The 17,107-nt window shown below is 53.8% G+C and overlaps 1 protein-coding gene and 1 long non-coding RNA gene across 3 annotated transcripts; both read right to left on the bottom strand.

Annotated features, from left to right (window-relative positions):
* Nucleotides 1–472: 472 nt before the first annotated feature.
* On the bottom strand, nt 473–8,057 carry ECHS1 (enoyl-CoA hydratase, short chain 1). Of its 2 annotated transcripts, XM_043597976.1 has the most exons (8): nt 7,918–8,057; nt 6,564–6,761; nt 5,937–6,064; nt 5,039–5,138; nt 3,757–3,861; nt 3,156–3,275; nt 1,574–1,641; nt 473–582 (listed from the first exon to the last, which is right to left on the bottom strand). In XM_043597976.1, the coding sequence occupies exons 1-8, from the start codon at nt 8,003–8,005 to the stop codon at nt 517–519; spliced, it is 873 nt and encodes a 290-aa protein (XP_043453911.1). In that variant the 5' UTR covers nt 8,006–8,057; the 3' UTR covers nt 473–516. The 2 variants fall into 2 exon arrangements, with proteins under 2 accessions (XP_043453911.1, XP_043453912.1); XM_043597977.1 differs by lacking the exon at nt 3,757–3,861 and having other exon boundaries at nt 7,918–8,045.
* A 1,296-nt stretch (nt 8,058–9,353) lies between these two features.
* LOC122493424 lies at nt 9,354–17,001 on the bottom strand. The gene is made up of 2 exons (XR_006299888.1): nt 16,375–17,001; nt 9,354–10,937 (listed from the first exon to the last, which is right to left on the bottom strand). It is a non-coding gene; the product is annotated as an uncharacterized LOC122493424 (long non-coding RNA).
* Nucleotides 17,002–17,107: the final 106 nt, after the last annotated feature.

Consider the following 17,107-nt stretch of genomic DNA (forward strand, 5'->3'; position numbering starts at 1 on the left):
CTGTACACACTCACTATCTCAGTTCCTGAAATTGAGTAAAAACTTAAACACGCCAAAGGCTCGTGAGCAGAATTATTTTCAGTTTATTTTGAGAGTGTGTGCGCGCAAGCAGGGTGAAGAGGCAGAGAGAGAGAGAGAGACAGACCCTCAAGGCAGAGAACCTCAAGCAGGCTCTGTGCTGTTAGCGCAGAGCCTGATGTGGGGCTTGGTCTCATGAACTGTGAGATCGTGACCTGAGCTGAAATCAAGAGTCGGACGCTCAACCGACTGAGCCCCCCCTGGCGTCCTGAGCAGAATCTGATTAAGAAGAATATGCTTAGTCAGGACGTGAACACACTCCAAGTGCCAATTCTCACGGCCGCTGGGTTCAGACTGCCCACCACTGAGAGCACGAGCCCCGAGGAGCTGAGTGTCCCCCACACAGCCCTTTACAAGAGAAGGACTGGTTTGCTTCTAAAACTGTCAGACTGTATTTTCTCTCTTTAAGTAGAGACTTCAAGGCGGAGACAGAGGCGCTCACTGGTCTTTGAAACTGGCCTTTCTCTTTTCCACAAATGCAGTCATCCCTTCCTTCCGGTCTTCCTGGTGGGAAAGGGAAAAAAGGCAGAGATGGACATTTGTCAAGCGCGGGGCTCAGCCTGTCTGGGGTTCGCTCAGTCTGTCGGGTTCCTCTGCCCTCCGATTTCCAGAGTGGTGGGGGCACCGGGAGGGAGGGTCCTGCATTGGGATCGCCTGGAAACCTGGGAGTGACCCAGATTCCCTGACCACTTAGGGTTGGCCTGGAAATGGCAGTTTTATATGTCACTCAGCCCCAAGTCTGATCATTCAGGGGCCACTGATTTACATGTCAAATAAACTCTCATCCACAGAGAAGCTCAGATGCACGTGTTTGGGTCATTCACCTGTTCTGCAACTGGTTTAGTGGCGGTCTGTGTCAACGAGTATCCTGAGTGCCAAGGAGCAGGACACGGGGTGCGAGCCCACCTTGCACCTTTCTCTGCGTGCGCGCATGTGCACACACGTACACACACACCCTTCCCTGCATGCGCATGTGCACACACGTGCACACGCATACCTTCACTCCCTCGACAGGCAAAGCTATTTCTGATCTCTCTTTTATGAAACACCTACGTAAGACTTTCTGATAAAAAAGAGGTTTTCATGACCATTACAAGACTGACCACCTTTCGGTCACTGTCAGAAATCCTAGAAAACACTGTTCTGAAGCTCTGGGTTGCAATTTCAGAACACATTCAAATTCCGTTCCCAGCAATTTGACGGATCTAGGAAAATTATGGGCAAGCGGACTGCATTTACGTACGGGAGCTTGCTGTCTAAGAGTGCAGTTCCTAAGACCTTCCGTAACAGGAAGTCACCCTGTAAGAGCTTCCATACACTGCACTTATTTGCGAAAATCATGCTCACGGACAGGATACATCTGATCCAGTTACTGGGGAAGTGAATGGTTCAACCAAAGGGAAATGGTATCTAATGAAAAAATCTACAAGGAAATTCTCCGTGATTTTTATGGCTGGGACACTTGTGACGCCTCATCTGAGTGTTGTTTACTCACAGTAGCGAACGTTGAATAGAAGAGCTTCTTCTCCAACTTGTTTCCCTCTGTTAATGTCATTTCAAAAGCTGAAAAAGAAAATCCTTAAGTCATGAACTCCGGTGTTAGATGTGGGAACATATACATTTTTTACAGTGATAGGGAACATTTCCCGCTGACCCACATCAACCTCAATTTCACCATGATCGAGACCGCAGCCTGGGAAGCCCTCTCTGGCTGAGACATCAGCAAAGCCACCTGCTCAGAGGGCTTCCTGAGCTTCCTGCCCAGTGGCCGAGAAAACAGAGGCGTGAGGAAATGAGTAAAAGAGTTTAACGACCAACTCTGTCCAATCACAAGAGAATCTGGGAGCCTACAGAAGTAGATGTATTTCACAAAACATTAAAAAAATAAGAATTAAAGGGGTACCTGGGTGGCTCAGTCAGTGGAGCCTCAGACTTTGGCTCAGGTCATGATCTCATGGTTGGTGGGACTGAGTCCTGTGTCAGCCTCTGCACTGACAGTGTGGAGCCTGTTGGGGATTTTCCCTCTCCCTCTGCCCCTCCCCTGCTTGTGCTTTCTCTCAAAATAAATAAAAATTACAAAAAAAGAAGAAAAAAAAGGATTTATTAAAAACAAAAAAGGGAATGAAAACCAGAAAAAGGAACATTGTGCCAGAACAGAGTCCTGGAGTCCCGGGCAGTAAGAACGCCATTGCTCTGGGCCCCGTCTTTCTGGCGAAGGTGCAGTGTTTCTCTTGGCTGAGCACCAGGAGCAGCAGGTCCTGGGCGAGGGGTGGAACGGTGGCAGGTGCCTCTGACTGTGGCCTCACGGACACTCTGCAGGAACAGCAGCGTCCGCTTCTGGAGTGTGTGCTACCCACACACCCCCGCAGTGAAGCGTCACAAACACCAGCTCACTCAAATAAGGTGGCGGCAGCCCAGAGTGACCAGCTTTCCCGCATATAAGTGCAGGCCCCGGGGCCTCAGCAGCCATCTCGGGCCCACGGTCTTCTAGGCAGCACCAGGCAAGACCCCCCAGTACCTGGACCACGTGCTCCGTTAAAACTCCAGAAATTCTCAGAAGGGCCACAGCTGCTTGGCCGGTAGAGAGCAGATGGAGTCTGGAGCCACGAGGGGCAGCAGGCACGCTGACCCCGGTTCACAAGGGTGTCCACGAGCCTATACTACCCATCCGGCCCTGCCCACGGCACAGCCCACACCCTGCTGCGGACAGGGAAGCATCCCCCACCAGGTTCTGGGGGCTGAGCCGACTTTCTCAGGAGCCAGACTGGTTTCACTCTAGGGACCATCCTGCGCATCCCCCCCATTTCCCTGTAGCCCAGAGCTCGTCACCCTCTGTCCCTCAGGCTGGCTCCTTCCTTGGGTTGTGACACCAAGGGGACTCAGAAGGTTTCAGGAGAATCTGTAGCCAGCAACCAAAAACTAGAACTCTACAAAGAGCCAGGATCACAACATGAAGAACCTCGTGATTTCTGTCCAGGGTGGGTTAAGATGCATGACTTAGAACCAAAGCCTCGAGGCTCACGACTGTTCCTGTGCTGCCCGGCCCTTGGACCTCCGCCTCCCGGCAGAACCCCCACCTGCATTCACGGACTCTTTGGCCATTGCTGCTATGATTTTGGAATTGCTGGCAATTTTCTCCGCACACCGGATGGCTTCTTCGACCAGCGTCTCCACAGGAAAAATTTTGCTTACAAGACCTAAAACACAAAAAGGTAAATAACATGGGAAAACAGCACTGGTTATGTTTTTCTGAGTCATGATGCTGTGCCAAGAGCCCGGGTCTTCTGGGTGCTAACAAGGGGCTGCAGTGACACAGTAAAGGCTCCACGCCATCCCTGAGGTGGGGCCGATGCCCTCTGCTCCTGGGGCCACTAGGCTCTCACAGACACATAAATTAGGAAAAGAGAGTCCCCCAGGGGCAGAGAAGGAGTGTGTCCACCGAGGGTCTCCAAGATCCCCCACCGCTGACACTGGGCTTGGGAAACAGGATGGTTTTCTAATGATTCTTTAACCAGATGTTTGTTTTAGTTATTTTATACATGGGATATTCCCAATAAAAAAACAAAGGCAGCTGTCCCCGGGGTTCTCGGGACACCGGAAAGCACGGCTGGACACAGCCCTCCCCTCTCTACTCAGCTCCCCGTGAGGGCGGCTCCATGGGGCAGCGCTGGCTCCCACCTGCTTGCTTGGCATCCTGGGCAGAGATCCGGTCACCAGTGAGGACCATCTCCATGGCCAGTGACTTTCCAACAGCACGGGTCAGTCTCTGGGTGCCCCCTGCACCTGCAGGCACAGAAGGCTGCAGGTCACAGCCAGTTCATGGCCAGTGCAAGCCAAGACGCTACAGACACACTTCCAGCAAGTTCTGAGGGGTGAAGATGGACCCCGTGGGTGGGGCAGGTGGGCAAGAAGGAGGCAACTTAAAGCCCTCAGGGGAGGCTCCTTTTCGTACTCAGGCCCCACGCCTGGCAGGCCGAGTCCTCTGCATGAGCAGCTCTCTGGCAGGAGTCAGACTGCTCAGACCCTGGCCCCGCGCAACCTGGAGGGCAGCTGGGGTGGCCTCTGACAGTGGCCTGCTGCCCTCAGGGTATGGAGTGAGACCAAGGAAGGGCTCCACCTCCTGGGCTGTTGAGTGTGTCTTTATCTCCAGTGCTGGCTTCTGTGCACCCCACTCACCCTCCTGCTCACTTGACACTCTGCAGCTGGAAAAAGTGATCTGCCCAGTCATCTGCCCCACGCTGAACCCCAGGCTGCCAGGATGAGCCAAGGGGACCACCTGAGGGAGATACCCACAGTCCAGCAGGCTCAGGTACTATTTCAAGGAAGTACAGGCCTTGGGCACAAGGACAGAAGAGCTCAGTGGTCAGCAGAGCTCATCCAGGGCTTTCCTTGCCCGTATCTGACCCCACAGCTGCTCCCTGCCTGCCGGGCTGCTCAGGAGATACTGTGAGCTCCAGGCTCTACATGCAGGGCAGAGACCCTGTGGGAAGTGAGCCAGGAGTCCTCATCAAGTGGTCCCCAGGGCACAGAGAGGTCACTGTTTGCCCACGGATCCCGTCAGCCTCCTCGTGCGGTATCTGATTCCCTGCTCTGTTGAACCTGGGGTCACAAGCCAGAATCACTGCAGCTATAATGCAATATGCAGCCGGCCACTCCTACTAGTGTCTGACAAGGAATCGGGCTGTCATTAAAGGAGACTGCGCAGCCGGAGGCTCTTGAGCCACTGTCTGAGCACTGTTGTGTCCACTGGGGCTTAGTGTGCTGGCCAGCAAAGGTAGCAATGGGAGCAGAAAGGTGGCCGCCGGGCCAGTGCTCGTTCGGCAGCCCGGGGTCCCTCGTCAGATGCAAGCTGCATGCTTTTGTCTATTGGTGGAAAAGTCCATCACTTCCTGAGACATGGGCAAATTCCAGAGAATTATCTGAAGGAAGACTTTACGTTAGAGAGGTCATCATGCTTTACCTGGGATGGTTCCTAGTAGGATTTCCGGCTGCGCAAACTGGGCTTTCTCTCCCGCATAAATGATGTCACACATCATAGCAAGTTCGCAGCCGCCACCAAGCTGCAAAACATGAGGCGCCACCAGGAAACCCAGTCAGAAATTCACTCTATCTGCCTAAATTTTCTGTTAAAATGAACCTGCCCAAGAGTAGCAAGATTCACACAAGAGATGCAAAGTTAGTTCCGTGTTCCCATAAGTTACCCACAAACGGCCGATGCTGGCAACGGGCCCAACAGCAAACTCTCTCAGCTCTGTGGGTCCCACAGGCTCGAAGGCAGCCTCGAAGGCAGCCAGGGAGTTCATGAATTAGCAGGCAGGATGGTGGTCCAATAAACCCGACTGGCTAAACCCGACTGGCTGACCCCTGCTTACCCAAGGGGAGCTTTGTTAAAGGATCACTAACAGAGCTGCCTTCATCACTTCGCTACGACCAGCCCCAGTGCCTTTGAGTGCCCATGTGCCTGGACAGAGTCCCTGAACTACCACGCGGAGAACACGTCTCTCGACGGCGGCAGAGGCTGTCAGTTTACAGGTGCAGGGCAGGCTGCAGCCATTAAAACTGTACAGAAAAGGCAGAACACAGCCTATAACCTAGTAGAGGCAGTCGTTCCCTGGAGTCATGGGGGCTGCGGTGGGGACGGAGGGGCTCTCCTAACAAAGGAACCAGAAAGCCAGCGGTTGAACGTCCACGAACAAAAGCCAGTGCTGTAATGTGTTCTCTCTGTGCTTCCCGGGTCTTTGGCGTCACTTGGTAGGAAGGGCATGCTGGCTGGTAACGACACTCTGGCCTTTTCAAAACAAAAATCGGTTATTTGATGCCTGCCAGTGTGCTGAGAGGAGGTGTGGCCCGACACTCACGGCGTAGCCATTGACAGCAGCTATGACTGGCTTCTTAACCCGGGCAAGTCGGTCCCAGTGGCTCAAGAACATGCTGGAGTAACAGTCCTGGAACGTTCGGCTCTGCATCTCCTTGATGTCGGCTCCAGCTGGGGGGTGGAAACGAGGTCCCAGTTACGAGAGCAGAGACCCCATGTTGCTATGGGAGCTGTGAGTGTGTAGGAACGGCCAAGCAGGACCTGTGAGGCGATGGCCACAGGGACAGAGCCGGCAGCAGGGACAGAGGCGATACACCATGGTATTTGTTGACGGAGGTGACACAGAGGGACCGCGGGATAGGAACCAGGTGCAAGCGGGACTCAGAGCTTATTCATTAGTCACTTAAGCCCTCAACGCACATAAAACCCGACTGTCGGGGACCTGAATTCCTCTCAAACTCATTTTGCTGGTGGAGCACACTTGAATGTTAAACAGACAGAGCAGTTATTTGAAGAAATATTGGTGTCGTTTACGCTTTACATTTAAAGAAACCCCCAGTACTAAAGCTTCTGATGCTGCCGCGGAGGTCTAAGTGCCTACAATGCCACGTGCCACGGTCAGACCGCCCCTCCAACACCTGGCTGACCGGCGGCCATGCTGCCCACACACCTGCAAATGCCTTCTCCCCACCCGTGAGGACGATGGCCCCCACAGCGGGGTCCTCCTCAAAGGCGTCCAGTGCCTGGTTGAGCTCCATCATCAGGCCATTGCAGAGCGCGTTGAGTGCTTTGGGGCGGTTCAGTTGGATCAGCCCCACGTTGCCGTCCTTCCCCTTCTTTTCTGTGATGAGGTACTGAAAGTCGGCACCTGGGGTGAGAGGGGACAAAGGGATTTCCATTCACGTAGGCATCGAACTAGCGGGACTTAACCCGTCAGGGGACGGAGTGACCCTGACATGTCCCCGGCCCAGTCCTCAGGCAGCAGCACACAGCTTTCAGCCTCATGGGTGGCCTCTGTACCAGTCTCTACCCTCACAGAAGTGTGAACACTTCCTTAAGCTGGAAAGCAAACCCAACAATAAATAGCAGCCCACGGCGGCCTTCCTTCTCCTGCGTGTGCTGGTCAACACTGCCCAGAACCTGCACTAGGGACATCCCGTGACCCTGCAGAAACAAGGGATGGGGACATAGGTTCCTTCAACAAGTGCCAACTCGGTGGCAGAACCAAGCTGCGGACAGAACACAGCAGGAGGCACACACAGGGAAAAGGTGACTGCCGCGGCCGGGAGGGTCAGGCCGCTCAGATTTGGGGGGTCAGTAAGGCCTGGAGAGGAAGAAGTGTAACCTGGGAAACCACAGGTGTGTGTGGGGTGAGGATCGGCACCTACCCTGGGGGTCGGTTGGGGAGCGACACGGAAAATACTTAGGAGCAGCACGAATGCTCCCTGGGAAACGACTGCTGACTGCAGGTCAGGGGCAGAAGGGAACCTCAAAGAAACGGAGGGTAAGACCACGGGCCGTGGCAGCGGGCAGTCACGTGGGTACCTGCGTGGGTACCCGCCAAAGGAAGAGGAGGCAGGGATTCGCCCAGCTCAGGGACAAGCCAAGCGCTCCTCGGGAGGCCCGCGCCCCGGCTGAAGGCTGAGCGCGGGACGGGCCGGCCAGACCTGGGGCAGCAGCGGACACGGGCGGCCCGCACTGGAGGCCTGCCGGACCAAGCACGTGGCCGTTTCCAATCCCGAGGCCCCAACTGCACCTTCTCTTGAACTCCCGAAAACCAACAAGCAAACTGAAACGGCCAGCGGTCTCGGCACGTGGTCCTGATCCCAACTGAGGGGGCACCAGTAACACCAGAGCCCAGCGGGGGAGGCGGCAGGTGCTGAGGGGCGGGGTCAGGCCCTGGCGGCGACTGCGGGTGCTGAGGGGTCAGCTCCGGAGTCGAGCAGGGTCAGGCCCGGGAGTCCCAGGTGCGGCCGCGGTGCCGGGCCCCCACCCCGGGTCCGCGCCCTCGGCCCCGCACTCACCCGAGGCGAAGGCGCGCAGGGCCGCGCAGCCCAGCCGGGGGCGCAGCGGGCCGCGGACGCAGGGCAGCAGGGCGCGCAGGGCTGCCATGGCGCTCTGGGACGAGTCGCCCCGCCCCGCGGAGCCGCCCCCGGCTCCGCCAGTCAGGGCCCGGCCCGCCTCCTGGCCGGCGTCGCGAGAAGGCGAGGGCATCGCGAGACCAGCGGCGTGCCGGAAGGGGGCGTGACGAGGCCGGGGGAAGGTGTCGAGGCTCGAGGAGCCAAACCCGGCGCGCTGGTGGCGGCGGTGGGCTGAGGGATTTCGGGGGGCTCCGGGCGGCGGACACCAGCCCTGAAGATGCCGAGGGCCAGGCCCGCCGCTGTCTGACCGCCCGTGGGGACCCCAGTCAAGCCGCCTGACGTGCCCAGGAAGGTCGCCAGGGGCTGCCGGGGCCTCTTCTTGACCTTGACCTTTAGCCTTCGGCCCTTGCTACCCCGTTCCGGACGTGTCCCCCCACTTCCGGGACGAGCCCCCACGCGGCTTTCCCGGAGGCCGGGTTCGGGGCAGGGCTCGCAGGCGCGGGGTCCCAAGCCTGTGCGCCCTTGGGGACGCCCTGGGTCTCTCACCCGCCTCCCCCCCCCCCCCCCCCCCAACAGTCCTGCACGACAAGCGTGACCGCGGGGTCGCAAAGAAGCTGAACGGAGTGATGGTTCCTGAGCGCTGTCCCGGGGGTGGCTGGCATTCTGTTGGTGCTTCGCCCCCGCGGCGCCGCGGAGACATTGTGCTGCCCCTGGCCCGCGTGCGCTCACGGTGGGGCGTCCCTGGCTGCACCTCCCGCGCACACGGTGCGGTGCGTCCCGGGCCCTCGCGCTCGGTGTTGCATAGTCCCCAGCACCGAAATTTTTGTACGTGTAGGTCTAGACAGCGTGCGTGCGTCACCGTACTGATTGTTTACACTGGCGGCCAGGTAGCTACTGAATACTAGATTATGGGTAGCTTTATAAAAGTAATATTTAACTAAATTTTAAGAATGACCTTGTAAGTTTAAATTCTTTTGGTTGTAAGTTACGAGTGCTCAGACACCAGGCTTCCATTTGTATCTTGTGCAGGCTCTGCAAATGGAGACAAAAGACAGAGTCTACAAGTGGAAAGTACAATTGGAGTTTTAAGTAAATAAAAAATTCAAACCAGAACCGAATACTCGGCAAGGTTTATTTCAAGGCTGAGGGTGGAATAAAGACCTTTTCATGCAAACAGAAACATTGCCAACTCTGTGCTAAAGGAGACTCCGCGTGGGCTACACGGCTGGAACAGGCACACAAAATGAAATGGTTTCAGCATGAGAGAAGTTTCTGGGACCCCAGGGCTGGTGTTGAGGAGGGTGCCTGCTGTCCTCCATGAGGACAAGAGCACAAGTGACAGAACAAATGTATTAACCTGCAAAATAAAAGTCACTTACTTTACCAGCAAAAATGGGTTTATTTGGAAATAGCAGAGAAGAGCAATTAGGGACATGCCAGCTCTAGTCCAGTGCAACAGAGGAGAGGAACTTTAGTTTATGCAGAAGGAGGACTTTGGGAGGCACTGCCTCAAACTAAAGTCTTTTGGAGAGAAGCAAGAGTTCCTGGTGAGCGTTTCTTGGCTGAGTTGCAGAAGTGGTCCTTGTTTTTGTGCACATGCAATGTTCACCTCTTCCTGTAGGGGCCTGTAATTGATGATCCTTTATTCCCAAGGATTCTTATGTTGGGTCTGTAATTCACAATTCCTGTAATCCACATGGAGTGGTATGGCTCCCCCTTTTGGCCTCGGGACTCTTATTTTGGTGAGGTTTCTCTTATTGTGGTGTGTGTATATATACACACATACATATATGTATATATACATATATACACACACATACACACACATACATATATATACATACATATACACACACACATACATACATACATATATATACATACACACACACACACACACACACACACATATGTTGGGCCTCAGCAAAGTTTAAAACCTTTGTATTCCAAAGGACACCATGAAGAAAGTGAAAAGACAACCCACAGAATGAGAAAAATTTTTGCAAACAAAAGATGTGATAAGGGTCTTGTGTCTAGAATATATAAAAACACTTTCAACTCCATAATAAAAAGGCAAACCATTAAAAAATGGGCAAAGGAGGGGTGCCTAGACGGCTCAGTCGGAAGGCCATGCGACTCTTGATCTTGGGGTTGTAAGTTCGAGTTCCACGCTTGGTGTAGCGGTTACTAAAAAGGAAACCAAAAAATGGGCAAAGACTTGAACAGCAACTTCTCCAATAAAGATATACGGATGACCAATGTGCGCACAAAAAGGTGCTCAGTATCTGTAGTCACTAGGGAAATGCAAATCAAAACCACAATGGAGATCACCTCATACTAGAATGGCTATAACCAAAAAGGACAGATAATGGTAACTGTTCGCAAGATGTGGAGAAATTGGAAGGCTTATTCACTGCTGCTGGGAATGTAAAACAATGCAGTCACTTTGGAAGGTAGTCTGGCAGTTCCTCAAAAAGTTAAACATAGTGTGACCATATGACCCAGCAATTCTACTCCTGCGTATATACCCAAGAGAATGAAAACATAGGTCTACACAAAATCTTGTTCGTGAATATTCATAGCAGTGTTATTCATAGTATCAAAAATGTGGGAAAAAAATCCAAATGCCGATCGCCTTAATGGGTAAAAATGTGGTATGTCTATACAATGAATGCATTAAAATGGATTAGAATACACAATAGAATGTTATTTGGCAGTAAAATGAGGTGTACTGACACCTGCTACAATGTGGGTGAACGATATGCTGAGTGAAAAAGGCCCCGTACTATTGTATGACTCCATTTACACAAATGTCCAGAATAGGCAGATCCATAGCGGCAGAAATCAGATTAGTAATCGCCAGGGGTTGCAGAAGGGGTGTGGTGGGGCACTGCTAAAAAGGAGGTTTCTTCTTGGAGTGACGAGCATGTTCCAAACTTGCTTGTGGTGATGGTTTCACAGCTCTGTAAACATACTGTAAACCAGTGAATTGCACACTTTAAACGGGTGAACTATATGGCATGTGAATTGTGATCAGTAAAGCTGTTTACAACTGGACAACCTGATTTACTTAGGTCACATGGGCAACATCACTGTGTAGTTGCAGCCTCGATGGCCAGGGGTGGCCCTCGGGCTGATCAGAAGCTCATGACAGAAACAAGGGTGTCCTGTGTGTGCTTGAGCTGCTGCTGGTGGCCTCAGACACAGCCAAGTAGTCCAGCCCCGGTCGTGGCCATGGGACTTTTCTGTTTCCAAGAATGTGGGACGAGGATGACAGACCCAGCTACTGCTCACAGTGCTGGTTGCAGCTATAGTTTGATTCAGGCGGTGGTGCCACAGTGAAGGGACACAGGGGCAGGAGATGTCCTTTCCTGCAGCCTGGGGACTAAGGTGCTCCCTCCCCCAGGTGTCAACCTAGCTGTCTTCTCTCCCCAGCCATAAACTCAAGTTGTGAACTTTGCCTTCTCTCCAATCACCCTCTACATGCACCCAGGCCTTCCATTCAGATGTCATCTGCATGGGCCACCACTGGGCTGGGGGCAGGGGTATACATGGAGCAGGTATTCAGTCAAGTGGTCCCTGCCTTCAAGGTGTAGGACTGTGTCAAACAAGAAGATCCAGGGGAGTGGGCCAGAATTAAGTTTGAGTCCCCCAGGCCCTGTTTTGGCCAGCTTCTTATCCAGGAATGATCAGGGCAGAATCTAACTTCCTACATAGGCCCCTGCAACCCCTCATGATCCTGATCTTACCAGTGTTGACGGAGAAAAGAGGCAGAGTTGAAGTAAAACAAAAGCATTATTTGGGGTCTCAGAATTGCAATTTGGGGAGTAGAGATTTGGGTAGCAGCCCAAATTGTGTCCTCCTAGGGAAAAAACATCAAGGTTTTTTATTTTGATCTCTTTCAAGTTTATTTATTCATTTTGAGAGAGAATGAGGGCAACAGCAGGGGAGGGGCAGAGAGAGAGGGAAAGAGAGGACCCCAAGCGGGCTCCACACTGCACAGAGCTCACAAACCGTGAGATCATGACCTGACCTGAAATCAAGAGTCTGATGCTCAACTGACTGAGCCACCCAGGCACCCCAAAAGTCAGGGCTCTTTAAAGACCAAAGGGAATGCTTGTAGGCACTGTTTGCTAAGAATTTTGGTTGGTGTGGGCAGTAGGAAACTAATCTTGGCTGAATGTAATCGATTGCTAAGGCCACCACGAAGCAAAGTCTTTGTGTGCTGCGTTGCCGGTGTTTGGGCAGAGTCCTTGGAGCCCAGTTCAAAGTTCAGGGCTTTACCTGGTGAGGGCGTGAACAGGCTGTCCCCTGAAGGCCCCTGGCTCCATCTGAAAAACTCCTTGACAAACGTGACTCCATCTCATTTTACCTTTCACACCAGGAAGAACAGGCTGGCTGCTGGAGGAGGAGAAAGTCCCCACTCGTGAGGTACCAGATGCTTGCGGTACGGACATCATCAAATACCTGTTTCTGGGCAGCCACTGGGAGACGATAAAGGGACAGGATAACCGAAAACATGGCACCGGGTAGTTTCAAGGGTGACAGAGCCAGCTGACAGGACAAGGGCAGTGACGACGCGGCCTGAAAATGGGGCTGCAGCTGTGAGACCCAGCCGGCCACCTGGAGAGAGGGCTGACATCTGGCCAGTTAGTCTGCCCAGAGTGACCAAGGCCCAGACGAGGAGGTCCCCCTCACTGAAGGATGACGTGTGCCTCACGGCCCCATGGGTCGTGTCCTCGAGTGTGGCATTGTGCTGCCACATCAGGGGCAATGGGCGTGCCACTAGAAACTCTCTAACAAGCTCCAAACAAGCCACAATGACCCAGTTTTCTAGCCCTGCTTACAGGGGCTGCTTGCCACCCAAAACTAAGGCCCAGGCCAGAAGCCACGAGCTCTAAAAAAGCCCCCAAGGCCCAGTTTTTGACCAGTTTGATCCAGTTCCGGCAGCGGGCTAACCCTCCAGGTGACCTTGGGATTGTAACAGAAAACACCCGCTAGCACCCTGACAGACCCACTGTGCCCATTTAGGGAAAACAGAGGTTGCGCTGACTCCAAGAAAGCCTCCTTCTGCCCTGAAAAACCCCGCCAGCTTGCTCACTAGCCCCTTAAGTACCCTGACGCCATAAAACCCTGACCCTGAGACCTGATCCAGGAGACGGAACCTTTAGAGCACAAGCTCCCCTTCTCTATTCTCTGGTCATTGAATAAATTACCGGCTTGCCATCAAATACTATTTGGTTATTTGGCAAACAGTACTGAGTAGGAACTAGCCACTTTGATAACAGATGGGCTTCTTGGGCTCCACCACCAGCTTGACTTCAGGGGTCACATCAGGGCTCTCACCACGGGCATGCCTGGAGGAGACCCAGAGACCAGCAGCCATTTTCTGGAGTTTGGGACACCAAGAGTCTTTAATCTGTGGGCTGAAGTGTCCTCAGTGGTAGACCAGACATCTGGGACATTGACCACAGCTCAGTGACCCTGCTGAGTTGAACCCTGGGGGAACCCCAGGGCATATAGGGGAACCTCTGAGGAGGAACCCTCCTGAACCAGCGGCTTTACTCCAGGTGCTACAGTCGGGGGTAACGTTTCCCCCAAAGGGAGAGCTCTCTCTTCCAGAAAACAGGTGATACTAGGGTCAGGGTGACTGTACCCCAAACATGTTTCATTGGATTCATCAGATCGGCAGGGATGTCAGGCTGAGTGACAAGGCCAGGGGTCTGGCGGTCAGCTCTGTGAACTGGTCTTGTCCTGGCACTGCTTCTGGGTTCCCTGCAACCTCCAGTTTCCTCCTGGGGCTTTATGTCCCTGCCAGGGGCTGTGCAGGGGTCAGGTGAGCCCCTCCAGTCAGAGGGTGCACCTCTAGGGACCGGCACCCTCTGACACGCTGTGTTATCCCCACCTTTCCCTGCACCAGACAGCTGTCAAGGATCCTATTGGGGAGCAGGGATGAGGTACGGAGGGAGGAGCCCAGGGCCACCTGCCCAGCATGCAGCTGCACAAAAGCTGCCCTTCAACCACTGTGGTCCCCAGGGGCAGAGATCGTTCCTGGCAGTCACTTGTGGATGTCCCGGCCTGCTTGGTTGCCTGTATGACCGGCCACAGAAACTGTTCAGTGTTGGAAGACAGGTCAGCCTGTGGTCTGGGCACTCTGCAAGAATTCTCAGACACTGCTTCCTGCCTGTGGCAGCACCCCTCCCAACATCATTCTTTTGAGGTGCATGTATTGCTTGCATGTACATTTCATTGAGAGTCACATATTTACTCATATTTTTATGTCTACTTTCTGAATTCCACAAGGGCTGGGATTTTGCCACTATTTGGTCATTATTCAGGGGTGAGTCTTCTGCACCTTGCATCATTTGAATAGGTATTCTCATGTTTAAGAAACTGTTAAGATTACAGGCAGTGGCCCTGGTGACTGTCCGGTGCCATCCTGGCAGCAGCCTGGAAGTCTGTCTCTGCACAGAGGCACAGTTGGGAGTGCGTCTCCAGCACCCAGAAAACTGACTGTCTGCACTCTCTTCCACTCTTTGGCTCCAAAATACTAGCAGGCAGGCATGCATGCTGCATGCAGGACACTGGAAGATGCGGGGGAGACTGGCCAGCCCAGAGGAAAGACTTAGAGATACTGATTGGGGGGGGGGCTCCCCAATCAACAGGCCCCCTGAGCACCCCAGAGTCAAACTCAAATTTGATGAGTCCCACTTACAAGTCTAATATTTCCAAATAGCCTTCTGGTATATTCCTCCTCACGAGCAAACAAACATTACCTGATGGCGTGTAAAGCGTCTTCCTGAAAGGTAGGAACGGAAGAAACAGCAAAGAGATAACTCAGAGCAAACATACCAGGCAGGAGAATGATACTGCAGTATTTCTCATTCATACCCTCAGACGTTGCTCACTTGAAGCAAGAACAGCATTTCTCTAAACACTGACATGAGTGGAAGAAGAAAGAGCTCTTGGAAATTAGACACTGTGACAGCAGAAACAAAAGCCTCATGGGAGAAATGCCTCAGAAAGCAGAGCAAAGGGTAAAGATGGAAAACAGGAGCGACTACGTTCGAGGGTCAGGCTCAGACCTCTGACATCCTAAAACAGGAATTCTAATTTTTTAAAATTTCTTTAGAGAGAAAGAGAGAGAGCACATGAGCAGGGGAGGGGCAGAGGGAGAGAATCCCCAGCAGGGTCCACACTCCCACCACCCTGGGATCACCATCTGAGCCGAAATCAAGAGCCCGATGCTCCATCGACTGCACCACCCAGGCACCCCCTAAAATAGGGATTCTGGAAAGAGGAAATGTGGAATCGAGGAACAAGTCATTGGTAGAAATGATTGATTAGTGAAACAGCCTACGAAAGAAGTTCCCGGGAGTGAGGAACAGGCGTTTCCTGACTGAGGGCCCTTTGAGTTCCCATCACAGTGAAGGAAAATCCAGGCACTTGGAGCCACCACGTTGTGAAATTTCAATAGATGATCCTGAAAATTTGCAGGGAGGAACCAGCCTCCACTGTGGTAAAGGATTATAAATTGAAAGCCTGTGAATTTCTTTAAAAAAAATTTTTTTAACGTTTTTATTTATTTTTGGGACAGAGAGAGACAGAGCATGAACGGGGTAGGGGCACAGAGAGAGGGAGACACAGAATCGGAAACAGACTCCAGGCTCCGAGCCATCAGCCCAGAGCCTGACGCCGGGCTCGAACTCACGGACCGCGAGATCGTGACCTGGCTGAAGTCGGACACTCAACCGACTGCGCCACCCAGGCGCCCCGAAAGCCTGTGAATTTCTTAACAGCACCCCTAACAATCAAGGGAACAATGCCTTCACAGTCTGAAGGAAGAAGCCTCTAACCTAGAATTCTTTGCTTAGAGCGTGTGAGGGCAAATCGAAGACATTTTCAGGTCTGCAATAACATTAAACAAAAAAGATATCCCAGACACCTCTTCTGAGCTTCACCAAAACAGGTGAGTGAATCAAGGAAAAAGAAGACCAGATGGCCGGAGAGGGCCAGCACAGGTGGAGAGAAGGGAATCCTTCCGGAGATGGACGGGGGAAACCCAGACAGACCATCCGCCCAGACTGGAGCCGACCAAGGAGTTCGCGGCTGAAGCCTGCAGAGCCTCCCGTCCCTGGCCACCCTCGCCTGCGGGCACAGGTGGCCACAGAAAGCCCACGGAAGCCTCCGGGTGGACTAGTGCGTGGCTAAGAAGGAATGACATGCGCTAACACGTGGTTACAGGAAAGCCTTGGGCAGAGGGCAGGAACTTTCTAATTCTTGCAAGACCCTCCTGAACTAGGGGAATTCTCTAGAGAGGCCGGTATGCTTGATTAAGCACTAAACGGCTTCTGGGACCAGTGGGGGGAGGGGGAAAGTGCTAGAAAGTTCTTCACTTACCTTCGTTTATCTTGAACTTCGTACATCTTGAACTTCGTACTTGATGTGTGGTACACGTGTGTATAAAGACACGTGACCACGTACACACAGAACAGTGTCGTCGCCGAGAGACTGTCGCGCAGTCCCGCTTTGTACGTGCTAAGCTCTCCCGGTCCCACCCTGACGTCACGGCCGTCCTCGACTTCCACCTACGGGCTCCACGACGCCCTAAGGTGAAGGCGCTCACCTGCTTTTCCGAGGCAGGAGAGAGGCGTCTCCTCCACCTCCTGGTCGCCTTTCCCACGTCTCCTTGGAAAGGAGACACGAGCCGCCTGGCCGGCCGCCGGCCGCATCCTCCCCCCGTGGGGACACTCGCCCACACGGCCCAGTAGCGGGGCTTCGGCGCCTGCAACCGGGCTGGAGACACGCACGGGCGGCGCCACGCTCGCCCTTGCCCGGCCTGCACTTCTGCGCCACCAACATGGCCGGGAACCCCGAGCCCAGCCCACAGGGTCTCGTGGTGGGGCTGGCGCCTGAGCCTGGCCTCGCCCCGCGCCCCTGGCTCCTTGCTCCACCTCCGGGCCTACGCCTTCTGGCCTCGGGCCCGCAGCCCTTCGCCCGCCGCCCCCCATCCACCTGCAGTCCCGCCCCGCGCCGCTCCGCGCCCACCGCGCCCACCGCGCCGCGCTTCCACCAGCCCCACCCCCGCCCCACTCCCACTCCCACTCCAACTCCCCTTTACCTCCAGTTCCGC

The sequence above is a fragment of the Prionailurus bengalensis genome, chromosome D2 (genome assembly GCF_016509475.1).
Source record: "Prionailurus bengalensis isolate Pbe53 chromosome D2, Fcat_Pben_1.1_paternal_pri, whole genome shotgun sequence".
Lineage (NCBI taxonomy): Eukaryota > Metazoa > Chordata > Mammalia > Carnivora > Felidae > Prionailurus > Prionailurus bengalensis.

Coding starts and splice junctions, on each gene's coding strand:
- ECHS1 (XM_043597976.1), bottom strand. CDS start 8,005: ATGGCAGCCCTGCGCGCCCTGCTGCCCTGCGTCCGCGGCCCGCTGCGC. Junction 6,762..7,917: donor CCTGCGCGCCTTCGCCTCGG/GTGAGTGCGGGG, acceptor CTCTCACCCCAG/GTGCCGACTTTCAGTACCTC. Junction 1,642..3,155: donor CAAAGAGTCCGTGAATGCAG/GTGGGGGTTCTG, acceptor TTTCTTTTTCAG/CTTTTGAAATGACATTAACA.